This window comes from Eurytemora carolleeae, unplaced genomic scaffold (assembly GCF_000591075.1).
Source record: "Eurytemora carolleeae unplaced genomic scaffold, Eaff_2.0 scaffold60, whole genome shotgun sequence".
Taxonomy (NCBI): Eukaryota; Metazoa; Arthropoda; class Copepoda; order Calanoida; family Temoridae; genus Eurytemora; species Eurytemora carolleeae.
This window is the reverse complement of record NW_019396087.1, coordinates 42473-64503: the sequence shown is the minus strand read 5'-3', so window position 1 is coordinate 64503 and position 22031 is coordinate 42473. Positions and strand designations below refer to the sequence as shown.

The window sequence follows — 22031 nt, the reverse complement described above, 5'->3', positions numbered from 1 at the left end:
AAACTAGTACCGGAAAGGTTGACCCGGCTCGGAAATTCAAACGTACTACGGCTGCCCGTGTGATAGAATTATCCTTATTTACCCACAGAAACTCTTATAAATGTTGTTTGCAAGATGTTTTTATTCGAGAAATTTGATGTTTATTTTCTAGAAATCGCAGAAAATAAATATTTTAAATCAATTTTTAAAAATCGCGCTGGAAATGGCTATTCTGGATTTTCGAGAATTATATATAATGTCGGCTTAAACTATTTTTAACACATTTTAAAGTTAAATGCCTTCTCGATCATCGGTCAAGTGTTCATTTGAAATTGTCCTCGTTGCATTAATATTAATCATCACAACGCTTGCAGACCCTTGAATTAAGAAAAAAAAAATGTTGTCTTTATAAGTTCGTATTTTTACAATGAAAAGAATGTTTACAACAAAGAACTTGCATAATCTTGAAGTTCCGTAGAAATTGGAAATTATATTCACAATTAAAAGAAAAATTGAGCATTTTTAAAAAGATTATTTTTATGAAACACTTCCCTCAATTTCTATTTTTCATATCCCTCTAACTTTACAATCTGATTGTGTACAATTTTGATAATTAACTTCAACTTTTTTATCTCATTAGGTTGCAAAGATATAAGAATTAGAAAATAAAAGTGTTTGTTCCTACGTATACGGTTTTTACATTACGTATTTATCATAATCCATCAAATATTCTCCCTTCTAAATATATTATAAATATGAATATACATATATATATATATGACGAAATTTGCTTGATGTTTAAAGGGACTTTAAAGGAAAAATTAAATGGGGTATAGACTGAAAGCTAATCACTTTAGCTCTGATGTTCTTGTCTCAAGAAATTGAAATAAAACTGAGTCAAATATTTACAAAAATTAATTAATATATAATTTTGTATAGAAATTGTAGGTTTTAATAGATCATATTTAGCAAAATTGCAACCAATCTTAGGTTTTATCCCATTATTATTTTATAATTTTTATTTTTATTTTTAGTAGATATTGTTGATAATATCATTTATAAGTCACCAGAACTCCCAGCAATGGTAGTGACTAGTGCAGTATAGTGATCATTTGTCTCTGTTGTATCATGTGACCTGTATTCTGCACTCTTATTGGTGGGAATTCTTGTGACGTGATATGGATTTATAAATAATATTAAAAATAAAAAATATAAATTATAAAATAATAATTGGAGAAACTCTAGGTTTCTCAGGGAAATCCTCGTGTTTAGATTGGTTGCGTATTTGCTGAATATGATCTGTTTAAACCTACTATTTCAAACAATTTTCAATTCTAACAATTTTTCAAAGACGACGTCCCAAGTGGCAACTTCTCAAATGGTGCAATTTCCCAAGTGGCAACTTTCCCAAGTCCCCCAAGGTTAGGTAGAGCATTCTGAGGCGCCGCAGGCTGCTATGGTGACGAGCTAGCGCCTCGGCTAGGATTGGCTAGATGCCGGGCTATGTGGCTAGAGCAGGCTAGAGTCCGAACGCTGCGGATAAGACAGACTTGGTAAATTGCCCCTTCGGAAAATACTTTTGGGAAAAATCCGTTCGAGGAAACCCCTTTTGGGAAAGAACCTAACATCATTCATCAATTTAACAAAAGTTTTTCCACGCAGAAAGTGAAAGAAATAACTGCTCCCCCGAGATAAGCAATAAAAAAGTTCTGAGTAGAGAAGGTCATGTGTCATTCAAATACAAACTAGAGTTTCCAGATATGCCACGTCAAATTAAATAAATTTCAAATACAGACTAGAGTTATTAGATATGCCACGTCAAATTAAAGTAAATTTCAAATACAGACTAGAGTTACTAGATATGCCACGTCAAATAAAAGTAAATTTTAAATACAGACTAGAGTTACTAGATATGCCACGTAAAATTAAAGTAAATTTCAAATACAGACTAGAGTTACTAGATATGCCACGTCAAATTACAGTAAATTTCAAATACAGACGAGAGTTACTAGATATGCCACGTCAAATTAAAGTAAATTTCAAATATAGACTAGAGTTACTAGATATGCCACGTCAAATTAAAGTAAATTTCAAATACAGACTAGAGTTACAAGATATGCCACGTCAAATTAAAGTAAATTTCAAATACAGACTAGAGTTACAAGATATGCCACGTCAAATTTATGTAAATTTCAAATACAGACTAAAGTTACTAGATATGCCACGTCAAATTTATGTAAATTTCAAATACAGACTAGAGTTACTAGATATGCCACGCCAAATTAAAGTAAATGTTTAAATGTTTAAATCTTAAGGAATGGAGTCTTTGCCACAAAATCAGAATGTTTAACCTTTGAAATTTCAACCTGAGAAATTTTTTATCTAAAAGAATTTATAATTTGAAATAACTAATGTCTACGACATTGGGTTGCAAAATCACAGTTTGTCAGAAAGACTCAATCCCTTTGTTTCTGGCATACTTATGCGTAAATTTTAATGCTAGGAGACACTAGTTCACCATTAATGTCACCTAAACTTGCTCTTCTCCATCTATCTCACTGCAAGCTAGACAGGAGGGGAAGGTAACATTTTTGCGACATCACTGGTACGACTTTGTGACCTCTTAGTTCCGCTTGTTTATTTATGTTAATTGTTAATTATGAGGGGGAAAAATTGTCCGGCTTCACACTCAAATGTATTTATTTGTTCTTTTCCAGTCTTTTTAACTTAAACTATGAAGTTAAAAGGTTGAAATTTTTTTAGTTACTTGTCTATATATTTATTTAAATAATGGTGTAGGCATTTGATTGTAAACGATATCAATGTAAAAATGCTTGACAACAGAAACGAAGCTTTAAGATATATTTTGTCATTAATAAAATTAATTCCGTCTTTGCCACAAACTCTGGTTTTCTAATCCCAATATCTTTGCAACCCAGTGTTTGGCAGACCTTGGATATTTCAAAGTATAAATTCTGATAGATCAAATAATTTAAAAATTTAAGTTTGTATTAATAATTAAGGTTGGAACCATCACTTTGCAAAGTTTGTGGCAGAGACCCTTCTAAATTTTCTCTGTTTCCAATTTCATATACCATACCATATTTATATTATATATTTACATATTTCTCATAATTTTTTACCTTATTCACATTCAGGTTCTCTTTAACGGATGTTTTGATGAGACGCATTCCAAGATTTTTTGCCAGACGGTCTACTTCAAAACTAAAATAGAACAGACGGTCTACTTCAAAACTAAAATAGAACAGACGGTCTACTTCAAAACTAAAATAGAACAGACGGTCTACTTCAAAACTAAAATAGAACAGACGATCTACTTCAAAACTAAAATAGACCAGACTGTCTACATCAAAACTAAAATAGACCAGACTGTCTACATCAAAACTAAAATAGAACAGACGGTCTACTTCAAACTAAAATAGAACAGACGGTCTACTTCAAAACTAAAATAGAACAGACGGTCTTCTTTAAAACTAAAATAGAACAGATGGTCTACATCAAAACTAAAATAGAACAGACGGTCTACTTCAAAACTAAAATAGAACAGACGGTCTACTTAAAAACTAAAATAGAACAGACGGTCTACATCAAAACTAAAATAGATCAACGGTCTACTTCAAAACTAAAATAGAACAGACGGTCTACATCAAAACTAAAATAGAGTAGGTCAAAATGGAGAAGCCGCCATGTGTTAGGACTGACTTAAAGCAGTAATAAAAAACAAGGACAATAAAATAGATAGGAAAATGTATTATAGAAGTGGATATTAATTTAAAATAGAAGTGGATATGAATTTAGAATTGAAGTGAATAAGAATTCAGAATTGAAGTGAACAAGAATTTAAAATAGAAATGGATAAGAATTTATGATAGTAGTGGATAAGAATTCAGAAATAGTTAAGATTAAATTTTATTATTTTTATAAAACTTCGTAAAGAAATGGTAAAATAAAAATAAAATGGGTGCAAAGTCTTGCTTGCATAATGCTGCAAAAAATCTTTCTTTTTCTTTATTTTGAGATTAGGAAAAGGTTCTTAAAGGAAAAGGATTGATTGACAGATGAATATAAATTGCTGGTTTGAGTATTCCCTTGAGAAAGAATTCTGTTCTACACTTCTTATTTGTTTCATGGAACGAGGGAGGGGTGGCTGAACATATTTTGACAAAGACAGTAAAAACAGGATAGCAAACAGTAAAGTCTGGTTTAGTAAAAACAGGATAGCAAACAGTAAAGTCTGGTTTAGTAAAAACGGGATAGCAAACAGTAAAGTCTGGTTTAGTAAAAACGGGATAGCAAACAGTAAAGTCTGGTTTAGTAAAAACGGGATAGCAAACAGTAAAGTCTGGTTTAGTAAAAACAGGATAGCAAACAGTAAAGTCTGGTTTAGTAAAAACAGGATAGCAAACAGTAAAGTCTGGTTTAGTAAAAACGGGATAGCAAACAGTAAAGTCTGGTTTAGTAGAAACGGGATAGCAAACAGTAAAGTCTGGTTTAGTAAAAACGGGATAGCAAACAGTAAAGTCTGGTTTAGTAAAAACGGGATAGCAAACAGTAAAGTTTGGTTCATTTCAAGTGCCGGTCCGACTGTTGTTAAGAGAGCAGGGTATTGGTAGATTTATGATTCAATAATCATTAAATCATTAATTAAATCAATAATCATTGATTCTTTACCACAAACTCTAATTTTCTAATCCGTAAATCTGTTAATTCCCATGTCGGAGATCCAATTCCCATGTCGGAGATCTAATTCCCATGTCGGAGATCTTATATTTTTCAAAATCTTAGTTGGTCAAAATGTCATCTAAAGTCAAATCTTGCTGAACTTATTGCCAAACTGTTAAATCTGTTTAATATATATATAAAATATACCTGTCTACAGCTGAATTATAAAGAAGATCCATTTTGTTTTGAACCAAAACCATTGGTATACTTCCACACTCCTCCTCAACCTTCTTCTTCCATCTTCGGACCTGGAAATAAAATGAAAAAACAATATTAAATATAATATATTTTATATTATATGTTATATATTATATATTATATATTATATATTATATAAATATAATCAAAATTTCCAGAACAATTTTAGAATATCTATAGCATTTTGATAATAAGTAGAAGAAGGAAAAAATCCTTCATTTGTCGAGTCTTTTTGTTAAAGTAAAGTGCAGGAATTCAATTTAATCTCAGTTATATTTGAAATCTCATGTTATATTGTCGAATTTACAGTTTTAAAAGAAAAAGGAGAAAAGTTGAATTGAATTGTATCCATTTTATATGCTATTTCTAAAGTAAAATCTAAATTTTAAATTAAAGGAGTTGATTCTTTACCACAAACTCTGATAATCCCTATATCTTTGAAACCCACTGTCGTAAACCTATGATATTTCAAACTTTTATTTTTGATCTAACAGAACTCATAGTTTGAAATATCAAAGGTATACGACATTGGAATCTAAATATATAAGGATTAGAAAATCAGAGTTTGTTACAAAGACTCAATTCCTTTGTCAAAACCAAATTCAAATTTCCTGTTCACTTTCTCCTTGAAAATTAATTATTTTCAATAGTGATTTCTCTATAAAGGTTTAAAGGGTAAGAGTGTAAACCAAACAGTCCCTTTAAATGATGAAGGAAAAATATTGAATTGTCCCCACCTGGTAAAAACTGTCTCTGTCTGTGGTTGAAAATGTGATTACACACGCCTGCGCTCCTCTGAAAATATAAAATTAAAAATAGCAATAGATAAGGAGCATCATTTTTATTTTGATGATAATGATAAAATAATAACAATGGAAGATAAAGTTCTTATCAAACTTCTGTAGAATAATCTAAAACTTTCTTCACAGACGAACTGCATAAGCAGATCATTTGTGTGACACTATTAATGCCGAATCTTGATTTTTCGGTAATATTGAAACAAAAAAAATGGTTGATTCATAAATAAATTATGAGTCCCTATATGATGGTGTAAATTGTCTTTACCACAAACTAAGATAGTGGAATTCCTTATTCTTTGCAACCTGATGATGTAAACCTTTGATATTTCAAACTTAAATTATTTTATCGATAGATTAGTAACAATACAGATAGGACACTAGATGTCGTCTTTTCAATATTTAGGGAAAAACAATAACCCTGAGGCAAAAGCCCACAGGAATTACGCGCAAGCTTTCTCTCTGTGTTTTGTCATTTAACGCAGAACGCTGCATGCACCTAACTGCTTTGTGCTTCTGCATCAGGTTTATTGTGAAGAAAAACCCCTGAATCTTGAAAAGACGTTTTCTAGTGTTCTATCTGTATTGTTATTAATCTATGATTTGATCTGACAGAATTCAAAGTTTGAAATAGCTAAGGTCCACGACATCGGGTTCAAAAGAAATAGGAATTATAAAATCTGAGTTTGTGGCAAAAACTCAATTCAAGGTGGAAATGAAGAAGGATTAGAAAAATTATAATTCATCAGTTTATATTCAGTTCCTTTAGAGGTGTAAAAAATGGATTAAATATAAGAAAGCATAGCTCACATTGTACCAGACGGCTAGGCAAATTATCAATTTTTAAGACTTGGTTGACTTTGAAGTATTGCAATGCCTTGGTCTTTGTTTTCGCCTCACTAATTCACTTACACTTTTTGGAGCCCTCGAAATGTAAATTTTAGATCTATAAAGCGTTGTTATAGGCTTGAGTTGAGATAATTGGCAAAATCAGAATCACTGTATGCTCCTTCTTGCCATGATCTCATCCTTTATTAAATTTCATTGATCCAAAGAATACGAATTTGTACTTTTCTATGCAAAAATTACGTTCGCTATGTTTGAAATAATTACGCTAAACAAAAACTTCTCATTCTCTAAATAAACACGAACTGGAAAATATCCCGGGAAGAAAAGTTATATGGAACTAATGATGAGAAATAAAACTTATAATGGAAACAAATATATAAATAACTCTCTGGAAAGTATTGTAGTTTTTTTATGACAAATTCTTATAAATTCTCAGTGTGTAATTTTTTGTTTTTGTTACTTAATTTACAATTCTTTAAGAGAAAGTGCAATTAAAATAAGCAGTTTTCATAAACAAGAACGTGAATAACGTTTTCATACTTGATCAGACAAAGGTTTAAAGGGTACAGTTGTGAATCAGGCATGTCTGCAGCAGCACTCTATTAATGTTCGATTTGAATTTTCTAATTTGACCAAAAATGTTTTCTACAATCTTTATATTTCTCTTCTTGTTCTGACAGTGACAAACTATTACTCAAATCTTTCCATTACTTCTGATAAAACGAAGGATGATATTTCCTCTAAAATAAATTCAATAAAAAAGATTAAGGTCCCTGTTCAAGCCTCTAAAGAAATTTCATAAGTGATATAAAAGTTCAAAGAATTACAAAAAGTTTATTTAAAAATATTTATGACAAACTAAAATTGTAACATTTTATTAATAACGTTTATTAAGAATAATGATACGCAAGTATGTTGTTAAAAAAGATCTTGATAAAAAAAGATAAGATACCTGTAGTATGCTCTGGTAATACAATCAAACTCTTCTTGTCCCGCAGTATCCCATAGCATCAATCTTACATCCTCTCCTTGTATACTAAACAATCTAGGATATATCATGTCCAACCCATCCTCTCCTTGTATACTAAACAATCTAGGATATATCAGGCCCAACCCATTCTCTCCTTGTATACTAAACAATCTAGAATATATCAGGCCCAACCCATTCTCTCCTTGTATACTAAACAATCTAGGATATATCAGGTCCAACCCATCCTCACCTTGTATTCTAAACAATCTAGGATTTATCAGGACCAACCCATCGTCGCCTTGTATACTAAACAATCTAGGATATATCAGGTCCAACCCATCCTCGCCTTGTACACTAAACAATCTAGGATATATCAGGACCAACCCATCCTCGCCTTGTATACTAAAAAATCTAGGATATATCAGGTCCAACCCATTCTCTCTTTGTATACTAAACAATCTAGGATATTTCAGGACCAACCCATCCTCTCCTTGTATACTAAACAATCTAGGATATATCAGGACCAACCCATCCTCTCGTTGTATAGTAAACAATCTAGGATATATCAGGAAACTATCCTCTCCTTGTATACTAAACAATCTAGAATATATCAGGTCCAACCCATTCTCTCCTTGTAAACTAAACAATCTAGGATATATCAGGTCCAACCCATTCTCTCCTTGTATACTAAAAAATTTAGGATATATCAGGCCCAGCCCATTCTCTCCTTGTATACTAAACAATCTAGGATATATCAGGCCCAACCCATTCTCTCCTTGTATACTAAACAATCTAGGATATATCAGGTCCAACCCATCCTCGCCTTGTATACTAAACAATCTAGGATATATCAGGTCCAACCCATTCTCTCCTTGTATACTAAACAAACTAGGATATATCAGGCCCAACCCATCCTGTCCTTGTATACTAAACAATCTAGGATATATCAGGACCAACCCATCCTATCCTTGTATACTAAACAATCTAGGATATATCAGGTCCAACCCATCCTATCCTTGTATACTAAACAATCTAGGATATATCAGGTCCAACCCATCCTATCCTTGTATACTAAACAATCTAGGATATATCAGGACCAACCCATCCTATCTGTACACCAGACAATTCAAGAAACTGAATCGAGATTTGATAGAACCTATAAGATGTTTGTACTTTCATGTTTCAGACGTACTTTGTTCAACTAAATCATTTATAAATTTTCTCTAATGATGAATTAAGTTTTTAGGAAAAGTTAATCTGATTATATTGTAAAAAGAAAATACTACCGAAAGAAGATAAATTTTATGAAAAAGTTTTGAAAATGGTTTTATACATTTTAAGATTTTTAAAATGGCAATCAAGAAATTAACTAAAGAATTTGAGTTTTTTCAACAAACTCAAATTTTCAAATGCCAATAGCTTTGCAACCTGATGGTGTAAACCTAAGATACTTCAAACTGACACTACTTGATCTAACAGAATTCACAGTTTGTGGGAAATACTCAATTATATTTTCCCAAAAAAACTTACATATATTTTCAGATTTACAATGGCTGGTAAAAATATGCCTTTTATAAAGAATTCTAAAGGAAAACAAATCTTTTAAAAATGAAGATATTTAGAATATTTTACCTGAGACGTTTCTCCAGGAAGTCTACCCCTATAGTTTTCTTATATTCGCTTGTAAATATTCCACGACAATATTTCTGGATCATGGAGGATTTTCCAACTGCGCCATTACCCACGATCACAATCTGAAGAAATATAGAGATCTAGTATAAAAAAAAAATAAAAAAAAGGAATTGAGTTTTTGCCACAAACTCAAACCTTTTAAAATTCTATATCTTTGCAACCTCATTGTTTATACCTTCGATGTTTCAAATTTCGAATATTTCATCTAGCAGAATTCATAGTTTGAAATATTAAAGGTGTGTGACATCGACATGCAGAGATAGATGTATTAAAACTCAGATTTTGTGGTAAAAACTTCGTTCCATTGTCCATACAGAGTTGAGAGCTAAACTACTTTTTTCATTTCATGGCCGAAAGACGTAAAACTAATATCACATGTTATGATTGATAGAAATATTTTTAATCCAATCATTTGCGCCCAACGAAATTAGAAATGTGCTAGTTATTTTTTTATTTGATCGTTCATCGTTCGTTAAAGAGCCATTTTGTTCGGTTTTTTTTAGTCATTCAGAAAAAAAAAATCTTTAGTTCTTTCCAAAACTCGTTCGATAATTGTCTCGCTGGTCAAAAAATGTAAACGATTGTTAATTTCGTTTTTCTTCGTTTTTAAAAATCTACATTATTCTTTAAACGATCAAAATTGTTCGTTCATCCTTCGTTAATTTTTCTGTCCATCTGATTACAATGCCCAACTCTATCCCAAACCACCCCCTTCTAAATAAGAAACCATGATATGTTAACAATTATTTTTTCTTTCTGTAATGTTTTGAGCAATATTGTCTGCAGAAAACTATCTAGTATTCTGTGTACTGCTTCATATATTCTGTGTACTGCTTAATATATTATGTGTATTGCTTCATACATTCTGTGTACTGCTTCATATATTCTGTGTACTGCTTTATATATTCTGTGTACTGCTTCATATATATATAATCTGTTTATGTTCCCTCAATTAGCCTACAGTGCATGACCTAACTGCAAATTGTCAACCCTAAAGCGGAAATGATACTTATTATGAACCCTTTAACCTAAATGTTGGCGGAACTAGAATTAGAAGTTTTTACACACACTTCAGATATATTTTGTTATGTAGTTTAGGTCTCAATGTCACTGCAAAACAAAATATTTATTACGGAAAACATGAATTTTTAATATATGAAAGAAACTGAACAGTTAACACTACTAATCCTTCAAACTTTTCAATATATTTTCGTAGATTTTTGATATTTTAAGCTATGAATAAAAATTTTGATAAAGCAGAATCAATAGTTTAACCCAATAACGAGTGGGGTAAGGGGTGGGGGCTGTGGTTTTTCTAATTAACTTTAAAACGGCCTACTTAAAAACACTTACTTAAAATAATTGTTATGCATTGGGAATGCTGGAAAACAGTCGAACGGCTGGTCGGTGCTTCAAAAAAAATGCAATAACTTTTTTATTAATTAATCTACCGGGCTAAAATCTAAAAATTTAAAAAGCCATTAAAAATAGATGTAATAAAATGTGTCACATGCTAATATTTGTTAAAAATAAAAATAATTATTTCTGAACATTTTTCCGTACGTTTTGGATTTTTTAAAATTCTCCCTTGCACGCTAACCATTAAAGTTATAGTTATATTTTTTTTAATGAGCAGGCCTTGACAAGTTGGACTATAGGGACATGTTTCACTGCACTTCCCTTTCTCAATTCAAAATCATGGAAAACTGAATATGAAGAAAAGCAGGAAGCTCATCAAGGAGTATTGATGATGTTAATCAAATCCTTACTTTATCTTCTCATACAAAATTAAAGGTAAATGACTGTCTGCAAAGTATAGTATATGTGCAAGATACCAATGTCCGAATTTAATGAATTTGAGCAGCGTCTCAAATCCACTAAAATTGAGCGTCGGCTTAAATCTTCAAACATTGAATACATTTCTAAGTGGAAACAAACCAGGAAACACAACTGGATGATACAACTAGATGATAACTTTTTGTCACAAGCTGGGTGAAATCCGGGTGCATAAACTCGACTTAAATTCGAGTTTTTGAATCCCATTTTTTACCAAGTCAGGATGAAAACTTGGATTTCAAAACTCCACTTAAACTCGACTTTTTTAATCCCAGTTTCTGTGTCAATATATTCACAAAACCTCAACTGCACAAAATTGTATTTTTTAAGTGAGAATTTAATATATTTGATGATTTTTCAGGAGAATTGATATGTAAGAAATTTTATGCAACTATTTTGAAAAATACAATGTTTCAAAATTTCTATCATTTTGGAATAAAACCGATGTTTTCATTAGAATCAATGTCAGTAAATTATTGATTTTTTTATAAATTTAAGTTCCACTTAGGCATGGTCTTGTAATAGGAATAACGGTAAGTGAATACAGTATAACATTTATTAAATATGTGATTGTTAAAGATGTGTGCTGTATGTATGTAGGGGTGTTAATTTAGATTATTAAATATGGAGGAATGATACTGGGGTGAATTTGTAAAAAAGAATACTGGATTGGATTGCTGATATCTGGATGATATGTGGGTTATATCATCCAGATATCACCCACATATCATCCAGATATCATCAATAAATCACCCACGCATATCATCCAAATATCACCCACATATCATCCAAATATCACCCACATATCATCCAAATATCATCAATAAATCACCCACACATATCATCCAAATATCACCCACATATCATCCAGATATCATCAATAAATCACCCACACATATCATCCAAATATCACCCACATATCATCCAACACCCACATATCGTCCAAATGGAAAGAAAAGGAAAAATCGAATTGGGAAATGAAAATATTTTATATTAATGGGGTTGTACTGGTTTAGATACTTAGCTACTACAGGATAGTTCTTATACATTGTCCTGGTTTAGCCACTTAGCTACTACAGGATGGTTCTTATACATTGTCCTGGTTTAGCTACTTAGCTACTACAGGATAGTTCTTATACATTGTCCTGGTTTAGCTACTTAGCTACTTCAGGATAGTTCTCCTAGATTTTCCTGGTTTAGCTATTAAGCTGCTACATGATAGTTCTCCTACATTTTCCTGGTTTAGCCCTTAAGCTACTACAGGATAGTTCTCCTACATTTTCCTGGTTTAGCTATTCAGCTACTACAGGATAGTTCTCCTACATTTTCCTGGTTTAGCTATTAAGCTACTTCAGGATAGTTCTCCTACAACATTTTCCTGGTTTAGCTATTAAGCTACTAAAAGATAGTTCTCCTATAACATTTTCCTGGTTTAGCTATTAAGCTACTAAAAGATAGTTCTCCTACATTTTCCCGGTTTAGCTACCTAGCTACATCAGGATAGTTCTCCTAGATTTTCCTGGTTTAGCTATTAAGCTGCACTTCAGGCAATTTCTCCCGAATTTTCATGGTTTAGCTATTAAGCTATTTTTGGTTAACTATTAAGCTACGAAATGCCAAGTCTCCTTAGTTTAACTATCTAGCTAAATATTCGACTCCTTTCTAGCTAGTTAGCTATTTTACTCTGAAAGCAGTAGAGTTCAGGTTTAGAAAACTAGATCTTACGAGACTTCAGGACAAAAGCGAATAAGAAAAAGAAAGTTTTGAACCTATGATATGAAAAATATTTAGTATTTATTTATTCTGATATCTATCAGACTGTCAGAATTCGTTCCAAACACATAAATTATGAATATTATGTTCTACCGTTGGTTCTACTGAAAATATTTTAGTTTGAAACCCTGGTCTTATAAATATGATTCTTATTCAACTTTTTACCCTTTTTATTTTTATTTCTTTTCTATTTGTCAGAATCTTTTTTCTTGAATCCCATTTCACACTTTTCATCGACTCATTCACGTGTGTTGTATAAACAGGAAAATCATCTTCAATTCACACTGTCAGTAATTTAACAAGAAACTTGTTCTATTCACCCACAGTTAACAACCTTCTTACAAAGAAAAATGTCCGGGAGAAAAACAAATCAATTTACCAAAAAATAGCAACAAAAAAAGATGTTTTTTTAACATTTCAATCCTTCGGGGCCAAGTATTATTCAAAGAATCTGAGTTTTTGTAACAAACTTAAATTTTCTAATCAAATTGATTGTATAAACCTTTGATATGTCAAACTTAAATTACTAGATCTAAAAGAATTTATAGTTTGAAATATTAGAGGTCTACAACATCGGGTTCCAAAGATATAGGGATTAAAAACATCTTCGTGGCAAGAATTCAGTTCCCTTCCCTCATTATTGATTTGGAAAGACATTTATAAAAAGACAGCTGTGCAATAAAATGAGTTATGCTTTTTTATTATCTTAACAAAATAAAAAAGTACTTTACGGGCTAGTGCATTCTATATTGGTTTAGAAACTTTTTCATTTATAAAAAGACGGCAATCTCATTATTTTAACTTTTGGCACTTTAGCCTTATCTTATTCTAACAAAACCGATTGAGTTTAAAATACAAAATGTGTTATTTTAAAGTATTGTTTCCATATCTATGTAGGTTGCTTGCCAGACAGTGGGGTTGCATGATAATGAATTCTTGACCCCTCTCCAGATCTATTTATAAACATATTTACAAATTCATCTGCCTGGAGCACGGAAATGAAAAATTAAGAAAAAAAAGCAAATGTAACAAAAAAGCATTTTTAAAAATTCCCTCTCTATTGATCGCCCAACATAAAATGCATCATCTATTAGAAATCAAAATCTGGGTTGGAAATACTGCACCATAGAAGAAGAAAGGAACAGATGTTGGATTATATCAAAGATAAGAACTGTTAAAGATTTAATGATTAACACAAAAAGGAGATTGTAAAAAGCTTTTTGATTTTGTAGGAACTAAAAATCACTTTAAAAATCTAATAAATCTAATCTAATTGAATGATAGATTTTGCACTAGTGTTGCAAAATGCCTGTTGTCTGGGTTTCAGCAAATGAGATGGTTGAGGGTTCTAGAAAAATCTTTTATTTGACAAAATTAAACGAAATTGGATCTTATTGTAGAAATATATTTGCTCCCTGCTGGGATTAATAAAAACATAATTTTCAAGTGAGGGGGGGGGGGTAAACCCAAATTGTCCTGCGCATTTTCTTAAACATCACATAGTCCAGACACAAAAACTTAATAAAAAAATCTTCTTTTTGTTGTCTTCGGATGACGGTTTATTTGAATGCTCCCTTAATAGAAAAAATTAATTTTATTTTATTTTCACGACGTCAATTATTAGTTTATTCTGTTCAAAATAAATACAATTTTCAAGAAATATGTTCAAAGGTAAGCGCCCATGGTGAATATTTACATTTAAACTATAAAAGTGTTTACTTGCAACAAATTATACTTTTTTAATGTCATTCGAAAAAGGGGGTAATTCAAAATTTAATGTGTCAATCATGTAAAGGATTTTAGTTTTTGCGCCAAACATTTTATAATCCCTACTTCTTTGCAACCTGTTGGTGCAAACATACAAAATTTCAAATTTAGGCTATTTGATCCAACCGAATACTAAAGGTATACAACATTGGGTTGCAAAGATATACAGATCAAAAACCAATTGTAACAAACCTTAATCGCAATCTCAAAATCGTCATCGTGAATATCGGTAATGTACATCCTTGTACCTCACTATATTCGTTCACTAATTGTACAACGTGTACATTCAAAGTGTACACCCTCTGTAAAATAGGGAATTCCTTGTAGAGTCACGAAACCATTTAGGCTGCGTAGAACTTCAATATCACGTCTGCTCTGTTCTAGTGTTTACAGCGAACTGAAGAATGAACGGATGTGTTTCAGAAGATTCGCACTCGTTCACTCAAGATCTGTAACCCGCGGCCTACGCAACAACAAACGCATGCCGACGCTAAATATACGCAAACACGCTTCAAACGTACGCAATTAAAAGGTCCCTGTAGTTCCTTCTCCAATTTGCCTATTTGAGCGTATTAGAAGAGGTTTGTACTCAGTTTTACTGTTTATAGAAATCAAGTTTTTTATACAAAATCTGTTCTCGCCTTCGGTTAATAATCCGTATCATTCTCAGGAGTCAGGTTTGCATTATAGAAACCCAACTTTCTAGTTTTATCAATTAATAAGCAGCAGGGGGGGGGGGGGCTGTTTGCCACTGTTTCTGTATTCTGCCTTTCATTTAAGAATTTTATCTATTTTTTATGGGTTTAAAAAACTGGGTGAGAATTTGAAATAATTATTTTAAGGTTTGCCCTGGACTAACCGGGGCGAGATGGGTTTGGTTTCTTCAATGTGAATTCAATCCCGGTTTTATCTATATATTCAACAATCTTTTAACTTCACGAGTTGTCTTTTTTCATTTAAAACGCATACGCCAACAAAAATAAAATTTTTAAAAAATGCGATTCTGTGATAAGGACCGAACTTTTAAATGCAATTACAAATGTTTAAAATTCAACAAACATAACAATTGGAAAATGATAATAAACAAAAAGGAATTTAATTTCTAACTGTTTTTAGAATAATTAACATGGGGGGGTAAAATGACTATAGGTATAAAATGATGATTATATGACGAGAGGTTGCGTGAAGATGAGTAACATGTCAGGCCTGTTCCTGATTTAAAAAAAAAACAATACTTTGTTATTCATATCAAAATAAATCTTAAATATTCCATTTAGTTTTGAAATTTGAAATTTAATGTTTTGAAACTCTTTTTGATTGGTGTTTATAGTATTTTGATTTACTTTGACCACCCCCCCTCTCCCCTCTCCCAAACCCCTACGTCTTTTGGACCTTTTGGTTGCAGCAACTCAGATTTTGTTGATCTTCTGTAAAAAAAAATTAGCAGAATGCACAAGTTTTCCAACTTTATACGCACACTGAAAGCGAAATCTTAAAAGTAAGAAATTCTGTTAAATTTTTTTCTTTCTCGTCGCTGCCAACATTGAGAAACCGCAACAGAAAATGATAAACTTTCAGATATAAAAGAAAGAGTATCTACAATATTTTTTAGTAACTGTTGTGACTTAGGCTGTTATGCTTGTAGTTTTTTAAAAAGGGAATAATTTTATATTGCATATTTTACAAGTTTGAAAATGCTATATTGCATATTTAACAAGTTTGAAAATGCTATATTGCATATTTCACAAGTTTGCTAATACTATATTGCATATTTCACAAGTTTACAAATGCTACTTTGCATATTTACAAGTTTGCAAATGCTATAATATTGCATATTTTACAAGTTTGCAAATGCTATATTGCATATTTCACAAGTTTTCAAATGCTATATTGCATATTTCACAGGTTTGCAAATGCTATTTTGCATATTTACAAGTTTGCAAATGCTATACTGCATATTTTACAAGTTTTCAAATGCTATAATATTGCATAATTCACAAGTTTTCAAATGCTATATTGCATATTTCACAAGTTTGCAAATGCTATTTAGCATATTTACAAGTTTGTAAATGCTATAATATTACATAATTCACGAGTTTGCAAATGCTATAATATTGCATATTTTACAAGTTTGCAAATGCTATAGTATTGCATATTTCAAAAGTTTGTAAATACTATGTTGCATATTTCACATGGCATTTTTGAATTTATAATGATCTTCATATCTAGCTCATCTGAGTAATTCTTTGGTGTAAAAAACATTGTTATATAACTGTAAAAAGCTGGATTTATTTCCAAAAGATTTATTTTTATTCATTTCTTTTTCTACAGTACATTGCGATACCTTTCAACCTGCTAATGCAATCAACTCTGCCTTTAGAAATAATTGCTACAGATACAGAGAAAAACTGGGTTCTATGGCGTGAAAACATCAAACAAATAGAAAATAAGAAACCTAAACACGATGTCCCAAATTCCAATATAAAAATAGAGAAACTTTTTTGAAAATGTCGGCTTCTTCGATGGTTAGTAAATAACACAGTGAATTTAATTTAAAAATATTTGTGCAGTGGGCCCTATAAAGTTGTGGACAAGGAAGACGACTATTACAGTCAAATTATGATATTAAATAGTCCTATAAAGGTAAAACACATTAATTATCAGCCTGCATCCATTTCACAATATTAATAAGTCTATTTTAAGCTACCGGTTACCCTATCACCGTTTTGTCTATTTTTATCTAATTTAGATTGGGGGGTGTTTCAATTCCCCCCCTCCCTCCTATGATTTTGTCCTCAATGTTGAGTGGGAGTGCTCATGAATTTAATTAAACCTCTAGCTTTATTGGTTAGGGTGCTAGGTAGGTTTTTAAAAAATTTTAAAAGTACGTCGGAAAAGTGTTAATTTTTTTACTTGTGATAAATATTAACATATGACGCACGTTCTAACAGTAATTTTTTAAAGGTTTTTTTAAATATTTAAATTTAAGCTCTGTAGCTTAATTAATAAAAAAAGTTAATAATCAATTTTTGAACACCGATAAGCCGTTTGACCGTCCTCCACCCCACCCTATGCATAACAAAAGTTTTGTCAAAATTATTTTACAACTATGAGGTTAATAAAGTAAGAAGTTTGAGCGTTCAAATGTATGCCGCTTAAAAGTAATAAAGAAAAAACCATAGAGCGGGGGGAGGAGGGTGGAAAACCCCCCCCCCCCCCCACAGTGATAGAGTAAAAACTTTGGTTGCTAAGAACATTAAATTCACATAGGCTTACTTAATCATCGTCTTTCATTTTCTAAGTTTAATGTGTCCTACTGTAACAAAACAAAACAAATTAAGTAAGTGGTATTTTGTATATACTCAGTATTTTGTACCAATCTTGAAATTGTTTTTAGACTTCAAAAACTATATTCTAAAACAAATCATCAACATAAATAATCAGAAAACTGTCAAATAGAAATCCAATATCAAAGCAACTCTGAATTGCATTTGATATTGTTACAAACCAAAAGCTTTACTAATAACTTGTCAAATTACTTATACAGTGAAATGGGTCTGTTTACAATGCACAATTGCTGTCTCTCATGTTCATTGGACTCTGTAAAGTCATAACTTTAGTTTAAAAGTCGACTTCCTTTTTTTCTGATTATCACTTATAAGTATAGGTAATCTTGAATTTCAATGATTTTTCAAAAAATGTCACAAAAAAAATGTTTTTTTAAAGTGAGATTTTATTTTGTGATATGAAGTCTTCTTTAATTTCAAATCAGCATTTTAAACCAGATTAATTTTAAAGTACAGTTAAACCCTAAATGAGCCTATACATCTAAACAATTTACTGTCTTGACAATTTCTAAATGGGTTTTATACTATTTTACGTAAATCTCAGTATTTGCGAAAATAGATAAATAGCCATGAATATGCGGGAACAGTTTTAATAAGCTTCATATAATCATTTAATTAAAAAACTAAATATTTGCAAAATTCCATTGTCAGAAAGTAAAGAATACGACATTTGATGAAGTCTTTCGATGTATGGCTTATTAAGGGTTTAGCTGTAAAAAATAATATATATTTTCTGAATCCTTATGAATTATTTCTTTCATAAAAAAAGATGATTATAAAATCTGAATTCTATATTTAGCTTCAAAGTTATGTTTATCATAAAAATAATTAAAATCACTGCAATTTTTAAAAATGTCGTCCTATGTAACTTTTTTGAACTCACCTACAAACAGATGTTAAATATGTTTATTATTGAGAGCTCAAGCAATAAAAAGTGTTCAGCACAACATTTCTAGCTTCAATGAAAACGATTTCTATTTGTTAATAAACTTAATTTCTTTATATGCATTAGAGAGAAAAAAGCACAACTAACATTGGATTAATTCAACACTCTTTCAGAAAAATGTTTCGAAAATTAAAAATTCGTATAAAAAATAAATCGAAATTTTAGTCTCCCAGGGTTCCCTCAAAAAACGTTAGCCCATTTGGTTCAGCTGTTTGGTCAGCCAATATTGCTAACATATATTTACAAATATATATATATATGACAGAAGAGCTTTATAAAATAGATTGCCATGGCCCTATAAAATAGGACACTTTAAAATAGTTTAATAATAAATTAGTTTGTGTCCTAGCAAAGTTGGTTATTTTTTATTCTACAGGGTGTCCCAATAAACATGGGAAATCAGTGACGAATTTGATATCGTCTCTTCAAATAATTTTTTGAGTTTCGTCTGCTATGTTCACACATTTTGTTTGTTTATGTCTTGACTGCATAAGGGTGTACTTAGTAAAACAAGAAAATTGCAGTATACAAACAGAGTAAACTTGTTCGTCTTCACTGTTTATCTTCCGGAGACATTGTAGACATATCTTTACAGTCTTTTACCCTTTTCATAAAATAAACTATAGCAGACATAATAATATTATGGCTTTTGAAATTAGGTTTTACAATGCTAATTCATAACAAAGACGATATCCAATTCGTCAGTGAATTTCCATGTTTTTTGGGACACCCTGTATAAAAGTCTGAACGTACAGAGTTACCCACAAAGGATGAGAATGCAAATAAGATTTGAAACTCTTTAAATATGAAAATCCCAAGTTTAAAAATTAAATAATCTGTCTTGAATAAAGTCTTTAAATAGGCTTATTTGATTATTTAGAAAAGAAAGAAGACAGTTTATAGTTGCTGGAAGTCATGAACATGGAAATAGACAGCATAGATTCTGTACAGTCGTCTCTTAAATATCATCCTTTGTGGATAACCCTGTAGTCTTTTTAAAAATGTATTTGAACAAACAAGAGATGGATATTTACAGAAAGTGTACTCTGAATATTTGCCAATACTCGGTATGGAAGATACATCAGGAATGCAGTGGAACCTATGAACTATAGGATAGGAAGACAATTTTTTTTGAATATTCCACACGGGCAGCCGTGGTACATTTGAATTTCCGAGCCGGGTCAACCTTTCAGGTCCCAGTTTGTACTGTATCGCCCGGACATTGGGTAAATAAAGCAGACTCAATAGGACTAGTCGGTGCAACAAGGTTGACGCGGTCAGACTTTAGGTTTAATTTACTTTTACTAAAGGTTCAGAGGTGCGTGTCCGAAGAACATGAAACATCACAATTTTGTAGTGTTTTATACAAAGACCAACTTCACATAAAAAGAGATGTTAAAGCATACAATTGCTTTATAAAAACAACAAACACATTAAATATTGTTTTTTCTTCCTATTCCGCAGTTTTATGGGTCGCACGTCATTCGGAGAAATATAAACTCAGTAATTATTTAACTCCTATAGTCCAGAGATGAGATTCTAAAAGCTTAAACCCGACTAAAACCCGGTCTTTGCGTCTGCTTAGACCCAAGTAAAGCTCAAGTCAAGACCCGGGTTTTGGATGGCCTTGAGTTTAGTAAGAACCAACCCTCTTGGGTTTTACTCTCTTTAAGGTTCGAGTCTTCTGCAGGTGATGATCGTAAATTTCGTAAAATCTTTTATATTTGTACATTTAAAATCTCGGGAATTATTTGTAGTCCTATACAAATAGATTTACAATAAAACATGTTTTTCCCTAGATTACATCTGCTTGAAAAAGTATTCTGATTTATTGAAATAAAGTCATGTTTGGTGAAACTACCTGTAGAACCTATTGTCGATATATCTCTGTTTTAAATTGTCGTTGACATAAATGATAAAACCAGCTGTTTATAAACTGTTCTAAAATCAGCTGTTTATCAGCTGTTATAAAATCTACGTGTTGAGTATTATACGTGTTCTGAAAACATATTTGCAGTTGAACTTATCTGTGGACTGGTGACACATGTTTAATGCATAATAGAGCTACAAAATCAGTGGAGCTTCTTATTTTTTAACAGTGTTTTGAATATAAATATTTTCCACTATTTCTCCCTGAAATCTCACATTAAGTTAAAAATTTTAAATTTAAGCAGAATTACTGTAAAAAATTCTTGTAAATAACTTTAAAAAAGGATTTTCTTCTTAAATATGAAAAATTCGAATCTAAAAAGAATCGAATTGAGTTTTTGCCACAAATTCAAATTTTCGAATATCTTTGCAATCTGACGATGTAAGGATGAAATTTCAAACTCAGATTATTGGGTCCAGCATAATTTGAAATATCTCAGTAAATAACATTGGGTTGCAAAGATATAGGTATTGGAAAATCAGAGTTTGTGGCAAATACTCAATTCCTTTTCACGATTTCAATGTGTTCATATAAAAGTAAATTTATTTTTATTAATGTTTTCCAACCTATTATTCAACTTAAGCAAGTAATGAATACAGTTTGTATAAAAACAATTAATAGTAAAAACATAAAAGTTTTAGTAAGTTTGTTAATAGAAATAAAATTTATTTTTAAGAAACAAAACAATCTACAATGAATTTTGAATATTTTTTATTTGTTGTCATTGAAGTGACTAGAAATTGTGTCAGACTTTATTAAATAAAACCAAAATTACTCAATTTTTAATAATATAATAATATAATAATATAATAATAATAATGATAGTTTACAATATATATTATAACAAAATATGTACAAATTATGGTCATGGGATATAAGCAGTGATATACCCAGGCATTTGGGAAATTCCTATTTTTTTATTTATTTATTTATAGGTTTTAACTGTACTCCCATTTCAGAATATCATCCAAAATTAAAAGTTTTAAAAACAAAGGATTCATCAACTGGGTTCTTTAAAAAGTTGGTTAAGGATTTATTACTTTTCGGAATTGTCCTATATTATAAAAAAAAAACTTGCTAAACTCTGAAGCAATATTAATATCCCCCTGAATAATATTCCTATTTTCAATGAAATACTCAGAAGTTTTTGAATTTTCTTCAACAGTAGCTAGAACTTCTCATGTTTTCTGCCATGTTTTTTGTT

The 22031-nt window shown here is 30.9% G+C and overlaps 1 protein-coding gene across 3 annotated transcripts in view; it reads right to left on the bottom strand.

Moving 5' to 3' along the window:
- Window positions 1-22031, bottom strand: part of LOC111718315 (ras-related protein Rab-23) — a 58753-nt gene that overhangs the window by 5765 nt on the left and 30957 nt on the right. The window contains exons 1-6 of one of the 3 annotated variants that reach the window (XM_023493877.1): window positions 20759-20819; window positions 9169-9290; window positions 7519-7602; window positions 5658-5715; window positions 4870-4970; window positions 3123-3204 (exon numbers count right to left, since the gene is read on the bottom strand). In XM_023493877.1, coding sequence (XP_023349645.1) covers window positions 3123-3204; window positions 4870-4970; window positions 5658-5715; window positions 7519-7602; window positions 9169-9251 — 408 coding nt within the window. In that variant the 5' untranslated portion in view covers window positions 9252-9290; window positions 20759-20819. Of the gene's footprint in view, window positions 1-3122; window positions 3205-4869; window positions 4971-5657; window positions 5716-7518; window positions 7603-9168; window positions 9291-14796; window positions 15038-20758; window positions 20820-22031 lie in introns of those variants that run through there. The other 2 variants (XM_023493875.1, XM_023493876.1) reach the window with 2 other exon arrangements.